At 50.9% G+C, this 25,835-nt stretch overlaps 2 protein-coding genes across 2 annotated transcripts; one reads left to right on the forward strand and one right to left on the reverse strand.

Annotated features, from left to right (window-relative positions):
* Nucleotides 1–64: 64 nt before the first annotated feature.
* On the reverse strand, nt 65–12,450 carry BPIFB6 (BPI fold containing family B, member 6). Its single transcript, XM_010569741.1, has 15 exons — nt 12,342–12,450; nt 11,802–11,901; nt 11,064–11,168; nt 10,811–10,957; nt 10,258–10,321; nt 9,630–9,690; nt 9,211–9,302; nt 8,734–8,910; nt 8,514–8,567; nt 8,022–8,192; nt 7,742–7,809; nt 7,256–7,301; nt 6,434–6,497; nt 5,687–5,763; nt 65–82 (listed from the first exon to the last, which is right to left on the reverse strand). Exons 1-15 carry the CDS (start codon nt 12,448–12,450, stop codon nt 65–67), a joined length of 1,353 nt encoding a protein of 450 aa, XP_010568043.1.
* Nucleotides 12,451–15,950: 3,500 nt separating this feature from the next.
* On the forward strand, nt 15,951–21,984 carry BPIFB2 (BPI fold containing family B, member 2). Its single transcript, XM_010569742.1, has 16 exons — nt 15,951–15,972; nt 16,553–16,669; nt 16,934–17,033; nt 17,368–17,472; nt 17,622–17,759; nt 18,202–18,247; nt 18,528–18,588; nt 18,846–18,937; nt 19,059–19,235; nt 19,602–19,643; nt 19,769–19,933; nt 20,232–20,299; nt 20,987–21,032; nt 21,392–21,455; nt 21,555–21,631; nt 21,916–21,984. Exons 1-16 carry the CDS (start codon nt 15,951–15,953, stop codon nt 21,982–21,984), a joined length of 1,389 nt encoding a protein of 462 aa, XP_010568044.1.
* Nucleotides 21,985–25,835: the final 3,851 nt, after the last annotated feature.

Genomic DNA, 25,835 nt, shown 5'->3' on the forward strand with positions numbered 1-25,835 from the left:
AGGAGACCACTGAGCAGCTTGCCGCCAAGGAGACCACCCTGAAGCTTCTGGAGGTCACGTTTGGCTAGTGAATGTTTAATATCTGAAAAAAAGGATAAGAGGTCACTGTGAACTATGTGGACTCAGCATACAAGCACACTGTGTCAGCCTGGCTGTTCCTTCCCCTCCACTATCCCTCTGTCTCCCTCTTTATACAACAGGGGTGGTGGCACCAGCCACTGTAAAGTATCTGAAGTGCCATCTCCAAAGTGTTTTATAAATGCAAATTACCAGCATTGCCACTACTGCTGAATGGATCTGGACAGTTTCTGATTTTCTGAGCATGGTCAAGAGACAGAAAGAGCAGAACTGGTCTCAAAAAAAAAAAAAAAAGATAAATCCTGTCTCTTCCGTACACTTACCATCTACATCCACTTTGCCAACCGAGGACATGATTCCAAGTCCTTGTGAAGGGGTCTGCAGGCTGCAGAGAAGGAAAACAGCCCAGAACGCAGACATCCTTGGTCCTGATAACTGTAGAAAGTGATTGCCATCAGTGCAATGCTGGGACAGTGAGCACAAGCCAGTGGGGGGAGGAAAGAGGAGGATGGAGGAAAGAAAAAGGAGGAATGACTGTGAGGGGAGACAAAATCAGAGAGGAAGCTGCTGGCATCTCTCCCACCTCCTCACCACACTGGTGGGCACAGTAAAACTCCTGATGGCACTTTCCTGCAGGAGGAACCAGAACTTCAACAACGGTTGCTCCAAAGACCGACTGTCACAGCAGCCAAGTGAAAAGCAAGCACTTGTTCGGTTGTTGTTGTTTTAATCCCTCAGCACTGGTGAGGAATGTTGGTGACTGATCTGGACGATCTGGGGGACATCTGTTCTGGAGGGGAATTTCTCCGAGAAACAAGATCACGTATCCCGCATGATGGGAACACAGGACGTTTCTGACAACATGATCATCTCTAGTCACGGAAAGAAAAGCAATGGCACCTACACAGGGCAAATGCACCAACATATCTAGTAAGGAAAGCATCTCCTTGTTTGAATGTCATGATCTCTCCACAAACATCAAGCTTCCCTCTGCATAAAAGCACCTTTTGCTAGAATTGTAAGAAGGAGAAAATAGTTTTCAAAGTTTCAGTGTCATTGAAATATTTCTGTGGGACCTACAACTTGAAGTCGTTTTTTTTCTAAAGAACCATAATGAACTTCATTGCCCCAGATCCATTTAAATGTAAATAGCACATCAAAAAGGGATCAAAACAAGTGTGAGAGGTCTAATTCACCTTAGCTAAAAATCTATCACAGATAATAGAGTTTTACCAAAAATAATTTAAGTGATAATTGTTTATGAAAACCATGAAATATCCTTTCTTCTTCAAGGACTGCAAATACAATGAACATGCACGTCTGTTCTTAAGAAACTCATAGTGAAAGCCGCTGCACATTTTACTTGTTGGAGCATAATTCAGGGAGGCAGCAGGCAAGGATAACAATTTTTGTTAAAAAGCCAATACTCCCAAATGAACATTAAGGGTTCTCCTTTGGGAAGCATTCAGGTTTGCAGAAGCAGAAGCTAAGAGCCCACTTTCAGAGGAACAAGTTTGCTTTTACCTGACCAAGCTCTTGAGTGCGAGGCTCTCTCCAGCCGATGTCCCTGTCTTCTGAAGATGACCTGCATCAAGCATCTTCATATATAGAGCTTTACAGCAGGAAAGAGGCAAGTGATGTCATTGAGGACATCCAGAATAATTGCTGGGGAGCAAGACAAACAATGTATGGTTTCTGGTGACTTCCACTGCAAATATTTCCTTAGAGATGTTAGGAGTTAGGTAAATCATTGAGCAATGACCCATAGGGGCAGAGGCAGACTTGGCCAGCTCTGGGTGCCAGTCCGCACACCGCTGCCTGGTTTAGTACATCATCCTTTCGGGCTTGCTCTCATGTCAAGATGTGGACATGGCTGAGAAGTCATGCCCTGATAACATACTTTTTTGTTTTCAAATAAAATTGAGGTTTTGACTGAAAAACGTGTCAAAACACTGGCCACCCCTCACTGTTACGTACTTCTACAGCTCTCAGTGCTGAGCACTTTACCCTTGCAGTAAGCCCATGCAGCAGGGATGTGCCACACGTTATGGGTGATAAATGAAGGACCAGGCAGCACCTTTCTTAGTGTAAAGACAGACTGTGGAGATGATAGTCACAGAGGCAGGTATTCACCACCCAGGCCAGCAGGAGATGCCCAGCATTCCCATCCTGACTTTCCTGCAGACTGTGACCTTACCCAACATTTATCAAAGCCAACAGCACCTGTGCAGTGACTTGAACAGCTCATATTCTATTTGATAACTGAGGAAAAGCAGGTATTGAATTGGGAAGGAATAACGACACCATGATAAGGCGTATCAATTGGGTGTCATGGCTTTACGGATACCCTGAGCTGACAGACTCTTCGGAGAGACACCATCTGATTCAGAAATGCTGCACTGGTCTAACTGGCATGGCATTATTTCCAGGTCCATCACCTCTGCCTCAGAGCACTCCAGGAGGACTGGAGGTGGGATGCGCTGTCACGGGGAGATGCTGTTGAGAGCGTGATGCCATTGACGATGAAGCCAGGGAGCTCCCAAGCTAGACCCTGTCGGCTCTGGATCATTTTGAAGTCTTAGAGGCACCGTTGATCCCAGTGAGGGCATATCAGGAGAGGTGGCCTCCCCGCCACACCACCCCACACAACAAATGTGCTGCAGGAGAGGAACAGCCATGCAACTGCCCAGGGTCAGCTCTGTCCAGGCCCTCACCCTCTCAGATTTCTGGCCAGTTTTTTTCCATGCTGAATACTTGCGTCCCATGTGGTCCATCATTGCTTATTTAATGCCAGATAATTTACTGCTACAGGCAGGAGAAAAGGAGAAAAATTTCTGCTGAGCCAACATGTCATGTGCACCTACAGCCATGCTGGCTTTCTCCCTTTCACCCTGTCCTGGTCCCAATCACAAGCACTGCACGGATACATGGAGCTGCTGCCTCAAGCAGCACAAGACCAGTAGCCCTTTGGGGCAGGAAAAAGAAAACCCTCCTCTGGGGACCACAGAGCAAACGTGGTCCCCGCGTGTGGATCACATCCCATTGTGCAGAGCGAAGGCTGTCCGTGGCAGAGGGGAGGATGCATCAGCCAAGGGGACAGTGGTGAACTATTCACTCCTTCATGTGCTCATTAATGACTGGGGTGGATGGGCTACTTCTCAGCTCTGAGGAATAATAGTCCAGAAAAATGCTTGCTCAGAGTTAATACTTTCTGCAAACTTGGAAATAAGTATTTCTAGCAGATTAGCCAGCTTGTGTCACACATTAATTCCAGCTTTAAAAAAAATCTTAGCTAAAGGCCAAGGAAGGAATGGCAAAGGTGCCAAAATACTTAAGGAGTTGTCACTCTCCTTGCAACCTGATCAGCCAGGCACCTTGGGAGCACAAAGCCTTGCTGTCATGGCTAGATCATGACATTTGATAAGGTGGAAGAGAGTGTTAACAAGATGGTATTATGTTATCATCCCTCCTGAATTACTTTATACTTTGGGCAATCACTGTATGAAACCTGAATTACCATAAAGACAGACCTGATAATGGTCAGGACACAGTAAAGGGGCACTTTGGCACTGCAGAGAATAGCTTCTGAGCAGTGACCTTTCAGGCATGACAGTAACTTGGCCTTTCACCAGTTGTTGCTGAATGCAGAGGTCTCCGACAATTAAATATTTTGGATAAACCAAAGCAGATTCCCATAAAGAGAATGACATTGCAATGTCCAGGTCTCGCTAAAGCGACTTTCAAAGCCCCAAGAACACAAAGCCAAATCACTGTGTGAGGACAGAAACACAGAGTAAACCAGAATGGACTCAGTCAAAGGGGGAAGAATAGGACTGATGTGAACAGACGCTGCTTTGACACTTGGATCACCTGGAAACTAAGACGTAAGGGCAGGCAGTCAGAGGGACACAGCCCCAAGAAGCGTCAGAGATCTTGACGTTAGCAAGAGGGCAGTAGGCTTTGACCAGTGCAGGCGATGTGAAACGTATTAGCCCTGGCTGAAAACGGAGACAGTTCTGCTCTGCCCCCCTGTTGATGGCATCATCCAGACGTGGCCTTTCTGCCTGAGGAAACTGTCTCTGCGGGAACCCCTGAGCAAGGGCATTCTTGGTTTGCTCTTTCATTCCTCTGGGACCATTAACTGTGAGACACTGGTATATCCCCTGCTGCCGGTGGGATCAGGGCTGCTGGGGTCTGTGTACAGCTCCGGGGGACAAGGCTGGTGCCTGCACATGTCCGAAGGCTGCACCTCCACCAAGTGCCCCAGGGCATCAAATACCAGTTATGTGACAGTGCAGCTTGACAGCATGGTTAAGTGTTTCATAAAAAATTAACTAGGTGCTCCCTGAGATTTCCAGCCTTGATTTCTCCTAGGAGGGCTGCATACAGATATTTTGACTCAGCTTTTGTTGTTCTTAGGGAAATCAGACTCAAACTGTTCGCTTGTTTATTAGCTAATGCAAGAACAATAAGGGAAATCTCTTAAAAACTGTGTTTGGCATTGACGATGTTTGCAGTGAAATGAAGAGAGAAGGCACCATAAACACCAGTCCTCACGGGGAGCTGGTTTTATGGCTGCTTCCCTCATTGCTTAGGACTCCTGACGAGGACAATTCCTTACAAGCGTTGCAGAACAAATGCCTGCTGGGTCTGGCAGCACACACAAGAAAACAAATGGAGTTCTCAGAGCCTGCCTCACAGCAAGATTTTCTTGGGGACAATTTCTTAAAAACACAATGATCTTTTCAAAGATATCCTTAGTTCTGCACCAGCTACCTGTCACCAGGAAAAAATGTTCAAATCATGTCAGCTCAATGAAATCAGGATCGAAGCTGTTTATTGACTTACTAACAACAGATAATTATCCAGCAATCAGTGAACTATACGCTTGGGATCAATATCTGCAATGCAGCCGATAAACCACGATGCTAGGCACTTCTGAAATATTAAAAAACACAGGGAGATGTCTAAATGCCCATCTCTAACTCATTCCAAGCAGTCCTAATCCCCACACATGACTGCAGACACGCTCCCCTCCTCTCGCAGCGCAGGCACCCCAGGAGCTGGGGGGTCCCCTTCTGGCACCCCCCTCCTGCAGGAGATGTGGGTGCCGCACCCTGACGGCAGCTCACGCTGCTGCCTGCAGCACGCTAATGCACGTGCTATTTCTGTTGCAAATGTGATTTATTTAGGGACCAGTCTTTTCAAGAAATACCACCTCTGCCCAGACATGCCCAGCTGGCTCCACCAGATGCACGACAGGCCAGAGGCTCACTGTGGGGTGGTGGGGTCTTTTTCATTCAGCTTGTGGAGTCAAACTACTGAAAAGTGAAGGAAAGAGGAAGAAATGCCCCAGGAACACCAGCACCCTTACTGCTCCCCCTCCCACCTGGTCCTGCTGGGTCCTTGCAGCAGCGGCACGTTGCAGCCGTACCTCAGGTCTCCGTGGCAGGCACATCCAGGACTAGAGCATTCTGCAGATTTAAAAATCAAAAGCACACGGGCAGGATTTAACAGTTGCTTCCGTGCTCAGATGTGACGGACTAACGGCACTAATTCCAGGGATGATACAGCAAAAGCACCGCGTGAGTAGCCTCTCGGTGCCTACCTCGAACCCGCTGATGTTCGCCCGCTGGTAGGTGATGCCCAGCAGGTCGGGCAGGGGGATCCCTCCGCACAGCACCCCTGGAATGAGCGGGAGATGCTGTCAGAGGTGCTCCGGCCGCAGCATCATGAAAAGCTTTCCTTTTCAGAAGGAAAATCAGCAGGGGTGGAATTGCCGGGTGTTGTATCTTAGCATGAATAAAATCTCTGCTTTTGGCATACTTTCCATACAAGTTAAGCAGATAAATGGATGTTCCAGGGTGGGGGGTTTTTTATAGACACTTTGGCTGTTTTCAGGCATGGTAAAGAGGGATTTGTCCCTTTTTGGAGACTTCAGAAACACAAAGATCTTATGAAAACTGTTACCGGTTGTTCACGGCAAGTGGTTTTGATTTTGAGAACGGGAACAACATTCAAAGAGGCTTCAGAGGAGGAGCCTGCATCCTTTGCAGTGGCTCTGCTGTGGGCAGGCAGCCACCTCCTGCCTCTGAAGGAGTGGGCATGCCGGAGCCCCGACCAGGAGGCATTGCCCTCCTCCAGCACCCACTGCAAACCCCGTGGGTGCAAAACAGCCGGCAAGTGATTTTCCTGGCAGAGCCACTCACAGCCTTGAAGGCAGGAAAAGCATGCAAGGTCAGCCAGGCAATGCCATTTCCAAAAAAAAGATAACAACAGTCTATAGGAAAAGAAATGAGAACTATTTCCCCCATTCAGATAGCGAATCCTCAGATGAAGCCATAGCTGTGCTTACTGTTGATCAATGGCACATAAGCCACATGAATAATATCTGCCAAAACTCCTTTCAGCGGAAGCTCCTGAAACACAGAGAAGTGGTGTGAACCGCCCATCGCTCCGTGTGCCAGCAGCCACGTCTGCCGGGCTCACCCCGTCAATTCATCCAGCGCCCTCTCCAATCACAGGAAAAATGCTAAGGTCCCCCCGAGCTGAATGGGAACATCTGAAAAATTCTAAATTTCCATGAAAACTGGCCCAGATAAGACTGTCCCCAGCCCCAGCAGCACTCTGCTCTCTGCCCTGCAGCCGGGCACCCAGGCGCGCTCCTCGCAGCCCAAAGCCCTGCTGCAAGACAGACATTGTCAGCGCTCACCCTCCCAGGATTCTCTGTCTCGGCATCAGGATTAGAGGGAGATGAGGAGATTGGACATCCAGCCCACACCACCTCCGCCCAGCCCAGCCCACGTTCCCACCCAGCCAGTGCCGCACCGGGGAGAGTTACTTGTGGCCAAAATTCTCCCACAAATGAACACGGCGTATTACAAGGAGGGCCCCCTTCCAGAGCATTCGTGCCTGTGGGCAAATGCTTTTGGCAGTTGGTTTGTCATTTGTAATTCCTTGAAGTGTTATTCCTTGAAATAACATTTCAATCTTCAGCATTCACTTTGGTTTTCTTGTGTTGTGTTTTTTTTTTTTTAACAAATCCGTTACTGATAATGAAAGCAGCAGGATGGGGCTCCAGGGAGTGAATTCCTGGTACCACATTACAGAAACTGCCAGCGCGGAGATTCACAGCGGCAACCCCAGCCCCACGCACAGCACAGACTGCCCAACTCACGTCGAACGTCCCGAGGGAGGAGGACGCCAAGGCCACCCGAGACAGACTGCAGGGAGAGGAAAGGCACGGCGTCATTCGCCTCCCGCAGCCCCCCAGCAAGCTGCCCTGTTGCCCTCAGCAAACTCCTCATCCAGATCTTGGCCTCCAGCAAACCTCCCCCTTGCACCAGAGCTGCCACGGCTCCGCCAGCCTCCCTCCAGGAATGGGGGGCTTCCCACCGAGAGCATCTTCTCCACCCTGAACCAACTTCAGCTCTTCAAACTCAAAGAGCAAAAAACCCAAACAGGTTTTAGGTCAGCTGGATTATGTCATGTTGACCCTCATCTATGTTTAAATAGCTGTTAGTATAAACTATAAAAACATCACACAGAGACAGCAAAGGTTCCTTCTGAAAATGCAGGGGTGAGATGCAGCGTGTGACCTCCCCAGCAGCCCAGGGACTGTCACTCTGCTGGCGCTGGCACTGGGGACCAGCAGCAGCGTTACCTTTGCAGAGCGAGGGAGAGCCGCAACTTTTCTTCTGCAATGGCAAACTGCACCTCCAGGTTGCTGTGCTGCAAGGGGAAAAGGAAAGGGAGTCCCCACTGGGACCCTGGCCCCCCGCCACTGCTCCAGCTCCACGGGACCCCCCAGCCAGGCATCTTCCTGACAGACATCCCTGCCTCCTGTCCCGCATCTCTTGCTCTGGTGCTGGTCCAGATTTGCTGGCTCGGGGGCAGGGGCAACCACATTCAGCCCTCGCCAACTGCAAAAGTCTTCAACTCACAATATCCAGGACAAAGAGGGATTCGGGAGCAGAGTCTGAAGGGGAAACCCAAAACTCGGCGGTGCTGAAGAGCTGCACAAGGCTTTTGTCTGGGCTTATGGTCACCACTGGTGCTTTTGCTTCTCGCATTTCAATCACCACCGGCTGTAATGGGGGCAGCACCCTGGAAATCTGTGGAGAGTCAAAGCAAAGGGGTGACATTCCCTTTCCTTCCCAGTTCACTGCTCTGGGGATTATCCTGGTGGGTGCTGAGCATCGGTGACATTCACCAAAGTCAGTGGGAGTCAGTCAAGCTGGTCCATACTGCTCAGTAGTATGTCCCTTAAATAATCTTATTACTAAAAGTTTTACTAATAAAATAAAGAGATCACCGGTCTGACCCTGGGGAAAAGGTTCCCAGCATGTCTTTGTGAATGGAGAGCAGCTTTATGTGCTGCCATAAGTAGCCTGACATGACCCACAGACCAGTAGGATCCAGAAAAGTCCACCCACCTCGGGGATGAGGGCTCCCAGCATTGTGGTCACCAGTGGGGGAAGCCCAAGAACCTGTTGAAAAAGTGCCACGGAGCAGGGACTTAATGCACTCACTGGGTGGGAGGGAGTTTAACATGGGGAAGGGAAGAGGCATAGACAGAGCATGGATCTGCCTTGAACTTGAGTGTAAATGACTTTAGTGGTCTCTTGAGGAAAATCTCAAGCCCGAATCACCCACCATGTTATTGCTGATCTCCAGGTTGAAGGATGTCTGCAGAACAGAGAGCTCAGAACTCAAGAAGTCTGCAGACAGGATGAGCTGGGTAGCAGCATCCCTCTTTGGTGGCAGAGAAGCAAGAGATGACCGCTCCATGGGAAGGCCAACCTCTTTTCCCTCCTTTTGGTGGAGAATGGTCTAAAAGGACCAGTAAGAGGAGCCATGTCAGAGAGCACAGGTACATTTCCAGGACTTGCGTTTGGACCAGGTACAAGGTACGGGATGCTTTGCTTTGTAGTGTCAGCAATGAAACAGAGCAATAAACTCCATAGAAAATGATGAGCCAAGGAGGTGATTAGGTGATATAATGCAACCTGCACATGTCTGCACCCCTTCCAAAGCCTCTGCTACCCAAGGCTGAGAAGGACAACACCTCCAAGCAAATGGATGTCAGAAACATCACCGCTCCAAGACCCAGCACCAGGCAGCAGCACTCACCTTCAAATCCAGTTCTATGAAAGTTTCACTCGTCAGTGGGGGGTTCAGCAAAGCGTATTGGAGGGTCCCAGCAGTCCCAAGAGGGATCTCGGCTGCATGGAAACAAAGCGGGATGTTTAACCAGAAGGTGCACGCTCTGCGCCGCACGGAGAGTGCTCACCAGTGCCAAACCACTGGTTCACCAGTGCCATGTGCCATTTACGGCTTCGGTGGGCTCCTGCCTCCCTGCTAGCCTCTGTGGTGCCAGGCACTTCCAAATCTCCACCAAGGAGGGTGTAGATATTTGTGTGGCCCCTGTTGGGGTTTGTCCCCACCTGATCCTAGTCAGGGCTCAGCAGATTGTCTATCCTCAGCGATAGATCTGCGCTTTCCCCTTGCTGGGAGAAGGGAGGGAGATGGTGGGATGGATGCCAACTTACAAGTCATGGTGGTGAATTTTGCATTCACAAGGTTGAGCACTGCATCCACGGCTGGACACAGCTGTAGGGGGAGAAGAAAGGTGTGAGAAAAAATTGCACAGAGGCTTCTGGTGGGAGCAGAGCTTTGTGGCTGCCAGGCCAGTGCAGCTCCCGCCCTGAAGCACCAGGAACCTTCACTATTAATTACCCAGACAAGGGCTTGCCTCAGTTTTCTCTGTCCCTGGTTGAATTTGGTTATTCTGGAGTAAACCTGCCTTAAGCCAAGCAAAGAACAGGGCCAGAACCCCCCCAGATATCTGGCTAAACCAGACTGACTTTATGACACATATTAAGAGGCTGCAAGTCTGCCCTTTGACAAGTCTTTAGGAAGAAGCGTGCTCAGCATCGAGATCAGCTCTGTCTGAGCATCGCATCCCTAACCGTCCGGCTGGGACAAGGAGGCTTTAGGCAGTGACAGTGCCTTTGCTGCGGGTGTTGACTGCATAAAACCAGTAATTGCTTGAAATGCTCCCTTTCACCAGCCTGCAAGCTCCTTTGTGGGGCAAAACTGTGAAAACTCGTACAGTGCAGTGAGGAAGAGGAGGAGATGATCTCCGGGAAACAAGGATGGGAGGAGGACCGGACTTACCAGACATGGCAGCACTTTCTGAAGGGTGCTGTCCAGAAACTTGCTCATGACTTTGGGCAGCACGCTGGGCAGAGACAACACATCAGCCAACACAGCCATTACGCACATAGCAATAATTATTTACGGAAGATCAAAAAGCAAGAAAGTCAAGCTCTAAAGAAACCTATCTGGTATGGATTAAGCCAAAATATGCCTAATGTCTAATAAAAGATGTTTTCTTTCTTTACAAATCTTTTCTCAAGAATGCCATCTTCTGGCTTTAAACAAAGCTAAAGGTTTCCATGCCTAAAAGAAGCTCTGATATCCCAGGAATACAGCACTTAGATGAGGACTGATGCCAAAGATGAACATTGCATGGAATAACACAGGTAGAGCTGGCATAAATTTGCCCGTAAAACATTTTGGTTTTCTTAGTGGAAAAAATGAACAGTTAAAAGTATTTGTGTTCTGTAGAAATCCAAACCTGGAGACTGAAAGATTCAACAATGCTGTTACTAACCTCTTAGGAATTATTAATATTGGCAAATCATCGGTGTTGTCCTTTGGGACTCACCTGCTGGGGACCTTGGTTTTAACGCTAACGAGAGCGATGTGGCAGTTCCTGGAGCTGAACCTGGGGATGCCCGCGGCGTCCTGCCACAGCCGGCTGCTGGCCGTCAGGTTTGCGGCCAGAGCGATTTCCATGTTTCCTCCTATGAAGCTGCTCAGAGCAAAGCTCGGTCACCGCAGAGCAAACCCCCGGGAGCGAGCCAGCCCACCCCAGCCCTGGCAGCGGCTCTCCCCCGTGGGCGCCAGCTCCTGCTTACCTTTTCCCAGTGATGGTCATTTGGACTAAGACGGCCATGAAGAGCCCCAAGCCCGGCGAGAGCATCAGCGATATCACCGGGGGACGGAGATCTTTCACTTTCAGCCTGCGGGAAAAAAACAAAGGAAAAGATCTGGGAAAGAGGAGCCTGCAGAGCAGCCAGGTTGGGCCGCTTACATCAAAGTCGCCTATCACTGATACTGCCATCACCATCTTTATTCTTCCACTTCTTGTTTAAACTTTCCATCTAAAATCACTTTTAAATTTAGAAACATGTTCTTCCTAACAAAAAGATTGCACAGTTCAATTTTGAAAAAATTTGGAAAAGAAAAAAAATGTTTTGGTGTTCAAAATGTCTCCCTGCTGTCACTCAGCATGAATCTGCAGGATGGAGGGCCAGCTCTGATCCCCCAGAAATTCTGGGTTTCCCTCAGGATATTATTGACAAAAGCTGGGCACCCCCGGCTTTGAAAGCAAACCCCACCCGGCGCTGCAGAGCCACTGCAGCAGTCCCCAGCTGATGCTGAAGCAGGAGCCGACGCGCTTTGTTGCCTTTAAGTTATAGTTTCTCCATGTATTTGTAGACACAACCATGCAGAAAATCACTGGCTTTAATATCACACTTGTTAGCGGGGAGTGATTCGTTTCTGCCTCCAGGCTGACACTTCCCAACCTTCTGCTTTTATTTTCTCATTCCCAGGCTCAGGCTCATGGTGTAAGGCTGCTGATCATCACTCACCCCGAGATGCCTTTGATGGGTTTGGCGTTTGCCTTTTTTTTTGCGGCTTCCTCTGCCATTTTCTGCAGAACATCACTCTCATTCAGAGCAGTGGAGACTGCTGGAAGATTTGCACAGGACGAGTTGTTTAGCACAAAAACCCCCAGGGAGGAGCCTGTGCCGGAGGGTGGGGGGACTCAGCACTCCCCACTGTACCCTATAAAACATTGTTATTAACATATTCCCATTCCAGCACACCCAGGCACCATCAGGGTGCTTCACGTGCTGTAAATTCGGATTACCAGCGATCTCTGCTGTCCCTGGATAATGGTTGGAGCTCAGCAGGCACAGACCGCAAAAAAAGCGGCTCCTGCTGTGGATTAAGGGCAGTGCCTGGAGCTCACCTGCCCAGTGGCACGGGATGCATTCGGGGATGCCGGCTGGGCAGCAGCCAAAGGCGGCTTCCTCGCTGCGACACGGCCAGTGCACCACTGCCCGCTGGTCCGCATGGACGCACAGACTCGTGCCCATGCACAGACGTTAACGTGGCTGAGCACTTACCGTGGTCAATCGTTCCAAGGTCGATCCTGATGACAGCTCCTGGGCCAGCAGCTCCTCCTGACCACGCCAGCCAGCCGCCAAGGAATAAAACGCACCAAACCCTTGACATCTTCCGATCTGGTACGGCTGCTCACAGAGCTCCAGAGGCAGCAGAGGCTTACAGGACTGTGTGGGCTTCAAGGGACAGAGAGAGGCAATGAGCTGGGGACGGTTCCCAAACCGCACGTCAGGGGCTAAACGCTGCACTCGTGATAGAGGAAAGAGAGCAGGGCTCTGTGCAAGTCTGGCAGAGCTACACTGGCCAAAACACAACCTGACTACAAGAATCATACCCCAAAATTCAGACATCCATCAAGACCCCAGAGCAGCCCCATCAGGACATGCCTGTGTCCTGCACCACGCGCCCCATGGTCGGTACCCAAGTGGGGCACTAGACCTTCCACTTCCACAAGTACCAGAGCTGCTCATGATGCCTAAAACCTGCCGTAGAGAAAGGGCTGGAGCTGCCTGACAGACCAATGGCCCGCTGGGTCTCAGGGCTACCCCAAGCCCTGGCCGTGGGAGCGGCAGCAGAGCTCATGGCTGTTGGCCATGGCAGTGGCACAAGGCGTGATGAGCCTTTCCACGGCGATTGACATGGCTCCACCAGTCTGCTCCGGCTTGGCATCCCACTTCTCACTTGCCCTGGAGAAAAATGACGTAGGCTGCTGCACCTCACCACGATGGGGACTCCTGCAGGGAAGGGCCCTGCCGTCACCTCGCCAGAGAGTCCCCAGAGGTTGTCCAGGCTTTGTGCTGATCTTCTGGAGAGAGGCAAGAAACAGCCTGTATATAAACCCTGACCGAGAAAGAGGAAGAACAAAAGAAGTAAAAAGCTGGGTAATTACTGTAGTGTAAGCTAATCCCTGAGTGTTTCTGACATCCGCCAATACAAATAATTTCTCTAACAAATTTGGAAGTCCAGGTAAGCCCTCAAGCCTCGGGTACCAGGCAAGTGCTTCCAGCAGGCTCAAACCAGTGCTCTTGCTCAACGCCCAGGAAGAGCCAACAGAGACTTCCACATCAACTCTGAATGAAAAACCTGATCTGTTTAATTACATGGTACAGGCAGAAGTGGGGGCGAGAAGAAATCTAAGATGTGTAATGGCAAATTCTGCTTTTGGAGACACCCGTGTAGCTGTGACTCTCAGGATGAGTGGCACTCTCTCCCCAAAGGTGCATGAAGCTTGTGCATACGCTGGGGGAGGACATGAGATCAGCTGGTGGATAACCCAGTGGAAATTGCGATAATCTCAGTAATATTCTTACTCAGTTCAGCCAGGTTGGAGTGAGGCTGAGAAGAATTGTCACCTGCTCAGAGAATGGGCTTCTCAGCCCCAACCCCATCCCCCTCCCACCGCGGGAGAGCCATGCATCCCACCAGACAGCAGACGGGCTGCACGAAGCTTTCCTCCGGGCTGGCCACACTGCCGCTCTTGCTGTGGCTGCCCACGCACCAGCCCTGCCTGAGCTGGGGCTAGTGGCCACCTCGGTGTCCTCACCCGTCCCCTCCCAGGTACCCTACCCAGCAGGACCCGGCTCTGGGAGTTCACCCTGGTGGGATCCTGCAGCACCAAGTAATTTATTTCTTCTCTTCATTTCTGTATAAAACGTGTCATGAGGTTTAATCTGCCATCACCTCCCTCTCAGTGATGTACTCGGTGGCTCTCTGCTAAGCCCAGACAGGGAGATTTACATCTTATCTAACAGGAGTGCAAGATTTATAGATAACTCCCAATAAGGAACGCATCATGTCAGAAAGACACTTTTGTGCTAGTAACTTGATCAGTCATTATGCTATAAGTTGACATCTAATTAAGCTTCCACAGGGATCACTGGGTCCAGAACAGCTCTTCAGGAGGAGAAAATCCACCTCTAAGCACCACGGTGCCATCTCGTGCTGGCAGCTTATCCCCAGACCCTTGCACTGCTGTAAATGATAATAACACTCCACAGATAAATCTCCAGTACTGCTTTGAGAAGAGCTGCCGATATTACCTATGCTGGAGCAAGGTATAGCAGGGGCAAATTTCCTATTGCTGCTCTAAAACACAGCAAGGACTTATTTCTCAGAGACTTTTCTAGGTTGTGTCCCTGTCCCTACCAAAGTCAGATGCCACAAAATGCCTCCCATGGCTCCAGGGGACTCATCTGCACGTTACAACCTTCTCAATGGATTTACTTCTCTGAACACATTTCTTGCCTCTAAATGGGCTGCATACATCAGCATAGAAGTGTAAATCCTGCTCTCCCTCAGTAGGCTGCTAGGCGTATATCTTCATATTTCCTCTTGACACTGCTATCTGGATGCCTTCAATGGAAATGCACAACGTGGCTGAAAGTCTGCTTTTCTTGGCACTTCTCTGTCACGCTGAGAAGAAAAGCAACACAGCGCTCGTGAGAGCCAAAGGCTTTGAACATGTCAAGATGCACCTGGAACCAGCGCCCAATAACTCACTTCACCAATGCACAAAGGACAATGGTTGCCTTCCCAGGCAGCAGGTGTTTCAACAAGCGCTGAACACCTTATCCCATTGCCAAGGGACTCAGACAGAAATGGGCAATGCAACCCTCTCTGGAAGACTGGTCATGCCTCAAAGCCTGGATCACAAATGTTGGGGGGGGGGGGGGGAAGTCAGAACACGAAGCACGAAGGACAGCTGGGTGAGACCATGGAGGATGCGCTTACATGGCATTTGCAGGTAGTCCACGCTCTGTCCTCCTGACCAAAAGGAAGCCAGGAGAAGACGATGGACCCCAAGCACAGGAAGGAGAGGGACTCTGAGTTCCTTCCATGAACGCTTTCACTGCTTGTAGAGACGTTACCAAAGAGGATGGAGACCACCCACCATTTTTTCTACCAGTTGTAATAAATATTGCCAGTGGCTTTTGATTGGGAACAGGTTAAAGGGAGGAAGGAATTATTGCATGTGGTCCATTCCAGAGGTTAGAGGAGATAACTTTAAAAAAAAAAAAAAAATCTTCTGTCTTGTCTAAAAGTTACTGAACCCAACTGAAACACTCCTGTTGCCTTCAACAGACTCACCCAGGCCTGATGGAAATGGAAGGCATCCTTGATGAATTGCCAAGACCTCCTTCAGCGCAATACGTGCAGGTCTCATCCCTTCTGGTCTGAGCTGCCCAGCCAGGAGAGCGACACAAACCAAAGCAGCTTCTTGCTGGTGTGGACATGGTGGCGGCTGTCCCTGCGGTGTTCAGGAGAAAGCATGGCTGCTTAGCAAAGAAACCGATGTTCGCTTTCTAACAATGTCGGATTTCTTGGCACCCTCCACCCAGAGACCTTTCTTTGTGCTCCTCAGTAACACCACAATGAAGGCAAGCTGCCCCAGCACCTGCTGTTCAATATTTCACCTCGCTAGGTCAACAGCGAATGTAATCAAGTATATGGGGAAACAATTAAAATGGTATATAAAACAAAGTGTCCACACAATGTCCTGGTTTCCAGCCCTCTTTGCCAACTTCTGTCCCATCAGCTTTGGTTGTGAGGATATATAAAGCCAGCACAAATCCTTGGTGGGGCCACAGCAAGACACGGACTGAGTTAGAAGGATGGGAAGACTGGCCAGGAAAGGTAAAGATGCATTTGCAAACTAAATAGCTTGATATAGGCACTGCTTGTACTTACTTTGGTGTGTCTCTGTAAGGATCAGTTCTCATCAGAAGTCCACCCTCTGCAAAATCTGATGTAAATCTGTATGTTTTCTGCAGGTTAAACTTTCTGAATTACTTGTTTTCTTAATATTGTAAGAGCATTACAAACATTATAAGTAATTCCCAAATGGTTTTCAGAGAGGTAGATAACACTTTCACCTTTTTATTTTATTTCAGCCTCCTCCATAACTTCCGTTTGCTCCTCAGTTAATTGTAGCTCCTGTTTATTTCCTAGTTTTATACCAGTTGTAGGCCATTATGTGCTCTTCAGCAGGCATAATATGGCTGCAAGCACCACTCTAGCTTACAGACTTGCAGGGGGTTTTCAAGGCTGAGCCTCCTTAGTTAGTGCTTTTAAATACCCAGGCACCGCACGAGAGCTATGCGTTGTTATTGCACGAAAGCTGCCAAACTCGGGACCGCAAGCCCGACCCAGGAGCGGATCCGCGGCTCCATGGCTGGGATCTGACCGGGCTGCTGCGCGTGCCCTCCTCTTCCAGGCATCGGCATGGCGAAGCTCCTCACCCTGAGCATCCTCCTGAGCCTCCTGGTCCTCACTCACACCACCAGGTCACCCGACTGCGGGGGCATCCTCACCCCGTCAGGACTGAGCTATGGTAAGTCTGGACCCCGTACCATCCCCACCATCAGCAGGGAGGGGAGGCAACAGCATCTTTCAGTCGGTGACAAAATACCAAACGCTGTCACCAGAAACTTACGCCATTAATCAGCTCGCTTTCATCATCCCCTTTCTACAGCTAGTAACAGGGATAGTTAGTAAGGGATAGAAGGGTGTCACCTGGGTGGATTTCAGTCTGTCCATCTCTGCATCAGACCACAAGCTCCAGAGAGTCTCATAAAACATCTGCCTTATTTTACAGTTGCTGAAGTTTCAAAGCCACATGCGGAGACAATCCTCAGGCAGGACCTAATGGCCCCGACAGTCCCAGACCTGTTTCTTGGCTCCCCAAAATCCAGCGGGTGAGTCTGCGGCTCTGCCTTGCCCAGGCTTTGCCACCGTACCACCGGTTCATGCTGGCGTTTAGCCGGAGTGCTTTGAATATCATCACAAAAGGCATTTTGCCAGCAAAATCCTCCTGGAGACAACACAGCTGTTTGCCAGAGCGGTTTAGAAATGAGCTCCTGGCTCCTCTGTTGGGGTCTACGGGCAGCGGCCCCAGTGCCACCCTCGGGGCACAGATTCATCCGTGCACTGTGCAGATCTCACGGACTTTGGGGGTTTGCCGACTGTGAGAGCAGCCAGGGATTGCACATCAGTCTGTGCTGGTCTCCACCTTCATTTCTGCTCCCGCAGGAACCCAATTAACTCCGTCAAAGTCACCGAGCTGTCCCTGTCACTCATCCCCGACACCGGGCTGCGGCTGACCATCGATGTGGACCTTGGCATCACGCCCGCCCCGTGAGTGCCACGGCCGCAGGGCTGGAAGCAGCCCAAGCTCCCGGCCGGAGCGATGGGGCCGCATCCAGCACCTGCCGTCTGCCTGTGGGAGCAGGGGGGGCCGGGGCAGCCCCCACGCTCCAGCCTCTGTCTCTCCTCCCCTGGCACAGCTCGACCACCAAGGTGATGAGACTGTCCATCCTGGCGGACCTCCACGTGGAAATGAACCCTGAAGGGAACCTGGAGCTGGTGACTTCTGCCTGCAAACCCACTGTGGAGGAGATGCAGAGCACCGAGGAGATAGAAAGGTCGACCCCACCATTTTCCTTGTTATAGGATCTGGGTAACAGGGGAAAAGAAGAAACTGAGGCACAAGCATTTCTAGGCAGGAAGGTGGTATGATTAAAATCTGCTCGCTGCCCTAAAAGCTTACAAAGGTTAACACAAAAACTTTATCTTCACGGGAGGAACTTTGTTCTGCTTGCAGGGTTGGTTTTCCCCCATTTTAAAAGAGTTTCATTCTCTCATAAGGGAGCAGATCTTTTAGTGTAACAGGAACATTTTTATTGCAAGTCCAACGGCAATTCTTCAGTGTTTTAGGATTCTGAACTGTAATCATAGCTTAATAGATGACAGAAAGTAACGGTAATACTGTCTCTGGATGCCTTTTGTGTCAGATAAAAGATGCTCACCTACCCTTGGCTGAGCTGGTTCTCCTCTAACTTCTTCCGTTCTGTTGTTTTCATCCAGCAAGTCCTCTAGTTCAGATGTGGACAAGGAGATTAACATCGATAAGGTAAGATAAAGTTTGTAAAGGCATGAGACAGAAGACAAAGTTGTATAGTTATGTAAGAATTGGAGCACGTTAAATCAGCCTGGTGCTTTGCCAGGTCTCCCCCACAGCCCTGCATGTGGGGCAAGGAGCAGCAGCCCCGTGGCCACCCAACGTGGTTGTCTCCTGGCTGCGGCACGGCTGGCCGGTGGGGACACCTGCGTCGAGGCATTCGGGGGATGCCCGATGCCAGCAGACCCCCGTGTTCCTCTACCACCTCTCTTTTTTGTTCTTTTTTCCATAGATTTGCCTGGAAGTCTCTAAATTGCTGCTTTTGCCAAATGAACAGCTGATATCTCTGACAGGTAAGCATTTGGCTTTTAGTCCCATTTCAGACTAAGAGCTTTGGGGCTCATTTTGGAGCAGGTCACAAGATGGGATGGGCTCCCACCTGGCAGCAGAAACCCAGCAGCATCGGCTCCACCGCCGTCATCTCCACAGGGACCCACTCCCCTCCCTCTTTCCCTGTCTCTTTACTCGGGGAAACCCAGACTCTCCCCAGCCCCAACCTGCCATCACTGCTCCCCTCCTCTTTCTGAGCATCCTTCTGCTCGGTTTGCAGCTCAGTTCCCCATCACGCCAAGCTGCCAGGTCCAGTACCTGCCCCTGGCTGCACCCGTGTTCTCCGAGCAGGGAATCACCATATCCTTGCAAGTAAGTCCTCCCTTTCCAGCACTCACAGCCCAGCTCCAGGCTTTGGGAGAGCTGCTTCCTCCCAGTGCTACGTGCCCCGAGATACCTCAAACTCTTTTTCTCCTTGCCTGTGTCCCTGCAGACGACTTTCCAGGTGGCAGGGATGGCAATCCCCCTGCCAGTCAGTCCTGTGCCGTTCAGCATGCCTGAGCTGGTGAGCTCCAGCCCTTCCCACCTCACCCTGGCTTTCTCTGAGCATTTCTACACCAGCTTCTTCTTCGCCCTGGAAACAGCTGGTGCCTTCAACATGACCATCCCGGTGAGTAGAGCAAGCAAGCAAGCAAGAAAGGAGTAGAAAATATGCATTTGGAGGGACAGCCCTGCCCCACAAATGGTTTGGAGGAGCCATGTGCCCTGCAAAGAAATGAGAGTGTGTCCCCGAGCACCCATGGGAGTCGCAGCCCCTCCCCGCCAGCCTCCCAAAAATATTGCTGGTCTAGTGATGCATAGAGAATTTGCCACAAAAAGTAACCAGAACACTGCTCCTGGCACCTGCTGGTGTGCAGGAAGGCTCCTGCACAGATCTGTGCATGGCACAGTGCTCACCGCAGGGTCCATGCAGCCGTGCTGGACACGAGCCCCAAGCAGCCGTCAGTCAGATCACAACCTGTGTTTTGTCTTTCAGAGCCCACTGACCACCGCCACCATAGCACAGAAGATTACTCAGGTTCGTTGCTGTCGCTCCGAGAGGCACAGCCCCAGCTCAGGCAGTGCCCCCCAGCCGCCTGCCCACCCCCCCGAGGGTGCAGGGGACGGCAGCCGTGCCCAGAAATAACCCCCCTCCCTTGGCAGATGGGCTCCCTCTTCCAGGAGGACCTACCGGTGATACTGCGAGCCGTGCTGAGGAGCTCACCTCGGGTGGTGCTGGAGGAAGGCAAGGCGGCCCTGAAGCTCTTCCTCACCATCCACGTCGGGGCGGGATCACCGGCTTTCCAGAGCTTCCTGAGCGTGAACGCGGTGAGCGTGCCCCGTAGGCGTGCCGAGCGTGTTTTGCGAATGTGCTCTGCGAGCATGGGGAGCGTGCCCAAGCTGCACATGGGCAATGCCCTTTGCTCCGAGACCCGGCCGGATTGCAGCCGTTGCAAGGGGCTGATTTAGCCTTTACCTGTCGCAGCGCTCCTGGTCCCGAGCAGCGTTTGCCTCTGCTGCATAGAGCAGGTGGCAGCACACAGATGGGTTCATCGCATCCCACTATTCAAAGCTGAAACGGGACCGTTTGCTCACTCTGATCCTGCCCTCTCTTTTCCCCTTACAGGATATATCTGCAGGACTCCTCCTTAGCATCACCGACACAAGGATGACAATCTCCACAGCGGTGATAGAGTAATGAACCCAGCCATGCTCCGTGCCCTCGAAGGGGATGCGTCCCAGTCATAGCAGGGAAAAGAGAGGCAAAGCGGTCTGGGGAATTTCTTAGCTTTTAGGGTTTGGGCACTGCAGAGGTAGCTCTATCCTAAGGGAAACAGTGAGACTCCGGTGATGTGGTTAGAGAGAAAGTGGAAATTGCACCCGTCCACCCTCTGCATTCAGCACAGCCGTATGCAGGCGACCGGCACCAACACCGACCGCCTCTGCCTGTTCCTGCCGCACCATCGGCACCGCTGCTGGGGAAAGCACACGCTCAAGCACCCCACCTGCAAACACAGCCTGCAGCTGGGGGGGCTGTGGTGTGCCCGGCCCCAGTAGCGCCTGCGGCTGCCCATCACCGTGGACCCTGGCCCCGCAGCATCCCGTGCCTCAGCATGCTCACCCCAGCACAGCCTGCCCGCTTCAGCAGGGTCCCAAGAAAGCTGTTCAGTCTGGGTCCTGGGGGCCAAAACGTCCTCCAGCCCTTGCTGCTGTGCCTGGAGGGGGGAAATTAAGGCTCCAGCCACCTGCTCAGATGTGCCCAGGCATCAGGTTCACTGCTGGCTTGGCCCTGGACTCAGCCATGCTGTTTGGGGGAATGTGAAAGTCACCGCTAATTACAACTTATTACAAGCAGCTCCTATGCTACTCTTTGTTTTCCAGGGATATTGGGCTCAGCCTGGCTGCCTCCGACGTGGGTCCCGTGCCGGTAGGTGCCCCCAGTCACGCACCCCACAGGTGACCGACCAACGGCCGCATCCCCTCCTTGCACCATGCATGTGACTTGCTGAATGCCACAGCCCCTGCCTTAGCACCGTCCTCTAACAGCCTGGTCACCCTCAGTGGTACCAGCCAGCTTAGACTGCCCTAAACCACCCTGGGCAGCAGTTATCGGCAGGGAAATGTTTACTTTGGGTGCTCGCCGCACCCTGCAGAAGGGAGATGCAGGTCCATGTGGGACTAGGAGAGGTGCAATGAGCATCAGGACCTCCCCCTTGCTGGTCCCTGCCCCTCTCCTGCTTTAGAGTCACACCATAAGCAAGCTGACCGTGGATTTCCCTTCGGCAGGCTGCCTTACTGGAGGAGTTGTTTTTGCCCACAATCCGTGAGGAGGTACCGGCTCAGATGAACGGTGAGGAGCCGGCAGTTTTGCAGGGGTGCTGCCGCACCGGGCGCACAGCGAGGACAAAGGCAGCACCCAGTTGGCAACTTTCCCTCTTTTTTTACCTAGTGGTCCTGAGCGAAGGCATATTCCTGCCCCATGTCTCCAGTTTTACCTACACTGACGTCAGCGTCGTGATTCACAAGGTAAGAAGACAGACATCTAAATTGCTCCCTGCTATGTTTGATTTAAAGGGAACCCAGGAGCAATGCTTACCTCCTGGCTCCAGAATAAATCAGAGCCTGCTCCTCTAGCCCTGTTAACCTGCAGAACCAAGTTTCATTACTTTAAATAGGCATAGTTCCTCTCTAGCCACACTGACACGAGCAGTAGATGTGTTGGAGGGGCCATTGGCCAGCGGAGAGCCCTGCGCAGGCTGACGTGAGCCACATGGGCACTTTGCTCAGCCCTCGTTCCTCCCCTCGCTTAGGACTACGTCTTGGTCCCCTGCAACCTCAAGCTACAGGCGAGGACTGGAGAGCAGACCACCGTGGGCTGAAGTCTGGTGTCGGGAGTAAAACAGCAGCAAAATTGTTCTGTTGACTTAAGTCATGCTTTGTGTTTTATCACTGCTTGAAATGCTGAAAATCTTCTTTTTTGCCCTACAAAAACAACACTTTCTCAGATTTAGGTTAACAGCATCATTGCACCAGTGGCTTTCTCTTCCAGTCCTGCTCTTGGCATTTTTGTTGCACAAAGAGGATGGAGTGTAACAATGTTCCATACTTTAATTAAACACTTCTCTTTCACACTGCATTTTCTGGTATGACTATTGACTTTTTTTCCCCTCAACAATTTGTACCCAAAGACAGATGAATTTTGTCTTGCTAAGAACTGGTACCAGTACAGCTGTTCAGACCTTACATTTAATTAAGGGAGCATGAAAATTCCACTAATTTTAAGGATGCTAAGCAGCCCCATGCCTCTCAGCTGCAGAATGACATGGCCCCTACCAACAAGAGATCTTTCATCTGCTTTTCCTCCATTTCTCGTGTTACTATGGGAACATTATGGCTGGTGGTTTTCCCTGGGTCAGAAAGAAGGGGAAAAGGAAAAAAAAAAAAAAAAAGCAGTGTGCACAATGGTTTCTAATTTTAGACTTGAAGGCAGTTATATTTTCAAAACTCTACTTCTGACAAAGCTCATCACAGAGAAAATGCTGAACGAAACGTGACTGCACACATACAGACAGTGCCACACACCGGCTCGGCACGCGCCCGCCCAAGGGCACCAACGGCTGCATTTGTCGGTATTGAACGCTCTCTCCTACTGACCAAACACGCCTCTGCACTCGAAAGCTTGTTCAGGAAACTACAAGGCGGGGGGGAAAAAAACCCACAACAGACTTGAGTGTCCAAAAATGGAAGGGCGGGCTGGTAACAGAGCTCCGAAAGCCGCTCGAGTCGCTCCATCGCTGGGTGCTGTTGGCAGCTGCCTCCAGACAGGGGAGGGCATCGCTGCGCTGATGCCCAAGAAGAGCACCCTTACTGCTGACTCTGCAGCTCTCGTGAGCTCTGCAATGGTGAGGCCCATGAAACCATATTAATTATATATACATCTGCTTTCATTTGCAATAGCTATACGCATCCTTTCTAGCCTCTAGAGCTGCTGAAAAGCACTTCAAAACCTCATATTTCAGAGACTCAGAAAAAGGAGAGCAAACAAAACAAGCCACATTGATTTATTATAAGGAGTAAAAAACCCTGAAGGTTTATATGCCCAGCTCAGGGACCTGACTAATGGTTTTAATGCCCAAAGTTGGCAATAGCAGGAACTGCTCCTAATAAAAGTTTCCTGATAGCGCTGCAACCATTATTCTTTGACTAATATATCTTAAACCAGTTTTCCAAAAGGAATAAGCTACAGTAGTAAAAAGATGTATTTATCCACCAGTGGATATTCTGGCTTTAGATTTTAGAGCATGGCTCTGCATCTCCAGCATAGGGTTGGGGTGACAGGAGCTGCACACCCCGACTCCCAGCCGCCCACGTCCTACCTAGGACCAGCGGCAGGCTCGGAGGCAGAGCTGGCTTACGCTGGAGAACTGGGGTCTTCTGCTGCTCCCTCCTGTCACCCGATTTACTGAGCCCCCCCAGCACAGCTGCATCCACAGGAGACAGCCAGTGTTGTCCCCAGCAGTCATTTTGGATTCACCTGGAAGAAGAAATGCTGAAAAAAGTGTTTGTATTAGTGTCCTTGGCATAAACAAAATCCATCATTTTCCTTGGCAGTAACCCAGGGTCCCACAGGAAGAGCCTCCTGGTGAGACACGGCTTCCCTTGCTGGAGGCACATGGGGCAGGACGTGACAGCCGGATGGTCCAAACGCTGGAGAAACAGAGATGAGCCCCTTCGCCAGCCCCTGTGGAACAGCAGAGGGTTGAAGCTTTACCAGGACATTGCTGGAACAAGGGCTGGAGAGCCCGAAGTCCCACGCACAGCCCAGGTAGAGCAGCCAGCCCATCACACCCCACTCCTGCTGCTCACCCATAAAAAGACTTTCTAGCATGTCAGGGTGCTGGCATACTGGAAAATGACTATTTAGTGGTTTTTCCACTAAATTCCACAGGATTGTCCCAGTTCTTATGAATTCTGATTTGCAGTTTGCCGCTCTGGATTTGCTCCTGAGCCCACCAGCAATTCAGAGCACTAGATTTACAAGTTGCAGAAGTAACAAGTTACACCAAGGAGATGCTGCCTTTTCCTTTAGAAAAGGTTCCTCTGCTCCTTCCTGCCCAGCCCTGTGCAATAAACGGCATGAAGGAGGCCAGGCCCCGGGAGGAAAAGCCGTTTCCATATGCACAAGAAGACTTTTCCACTTTTCCACCATCCCAGGCTCGCACAGCCCCTGCCCTGGCTCTGCAAGACCATGAGCTCCCCAGTTGCACACCTCCTGCTCTCTTTTCTTTCTCAAGACAAACAGACCCCTGGGACAGTGACTGATCACAGATTACTCTGTAGCATGCCAGCAAAATTAATCCCCTCCAGCAAACCAGAATGCACACAGAAGTGCTGGCCAAAAGAGTGCACAAAAAAGGTGCTAAACTTTACTTACTGTACAGAAGGTGTTTGCTCAGGAACCAGAACAAAACCTTGTACAAACAAAACCTGTTATGCCAACCTGCGGGCAAAAAGGATGGATGGAGAAGCCAAGCCCCATCAGTCCAGTAACATCGAGGTGGCACAAAGCAAGCTGCAAGTGCTCCGGCTGTGCGGCTGCCAGCGCAGGTCAGCGGGGCTGCTCATCCTGCCCCCCAGGGAACGGGGTCACACAGCCCCCCGAAACCCCGCTCCGCCAGCACTGCGGGCATACTGGCGTCAGAGAGCACGAGCAGCAGGGGTTGAAGCTCCCAGCTCATGAGCACGGTCCAACAGTCCACGGCGTTCCCTCTTGTTCACTCCACGCTTCGCAGAAACTCCTCACCCGTGTGGTTTAGCTGGTGCTAGGGCCAGCCGCAGCACGCTGCTTGAGCGGGGAGTCCCATCACCACACAGGAGCATCATTTCTGCCTGGGGACAGGGCAAGATCCATGTTATGAGCAGTTGAATGGCCTTTGGAGAGCATGGTCCCACTGGCACCATCAGCCTGCACAGTGCTGGGAACCAAAGGAGCCATTCAGACTCGCCAAAACACTGGTCTTTGGCGTTACTGTGTACTTCAACCCACCCAAAGCCCCTCGGCTGTGACACAAGACGTGCCAGCCCATGCCGTGACAGTGCGCAACACCCAGTTTGTCATTTGGCACAGCACAGGAGAGCTCTGGGCGGTTTGCATGAACTGGGACTGCCGACAGGTCCAGCACATCCTCTGCTGCGTTCAGTGATTCCTCTGCAACACCTCACTGTGCTGCTGGAAATTAATGCAACAACCAAGGACTTTGGCCCGGCAGATATTGCACTATTCTTACCTTTAGGCAGAAACGTAGAACAGGATATTGTCCCTGTCCATCACCTGATAGGTGCTAGACTTCTTCCACGCATCACCCATGCTTTAGCAGTGACATACCACCGTTAGCTTTGGGGACACTAGCAACAAATAACACACTAGTAATCACGTCTAGTGCTGGAGAAAACAGGTGTTTGAGAGGCCATTTAAGAGCTCAGATTTATTTATTTTTTTACCCAGAATCATTTGGTTTTCTGCAGTAAAAAATGCCTGAATTCTTTTCCCTGTGACATGCAGAGACCAACTGACTGCTACATTAGTTTAAGCAGATGTGGACTACTGCAGGCAGATGGGTGTGCTCCAGTGTTATCATACTTCTCAGTTATCTGGCAATGAAGTTTTCCCTTCAGGTTCTATTAGGAAATACTTAATGACCTTTGGAAATTCGATTTCATTCTGATTTCT

This window comes from Haliaeetus leucocephalus, unplaced genomic scaffold, assembly GCF_000737465.1.
Source record: "Haliaeetus leucocephalus isolate CR32 unplaced genomic scaffold, Haliaeetus_leucocephalus-4.0 Scaffold273, whole genome shotgun sequence".
Taxonomy (NCBI): Eukaryota; Metazoa; Chordata; class Aves; order Accipitriformes; family Accipitridae; genus Haliaeetus; species Haliaeetus leucocephalus.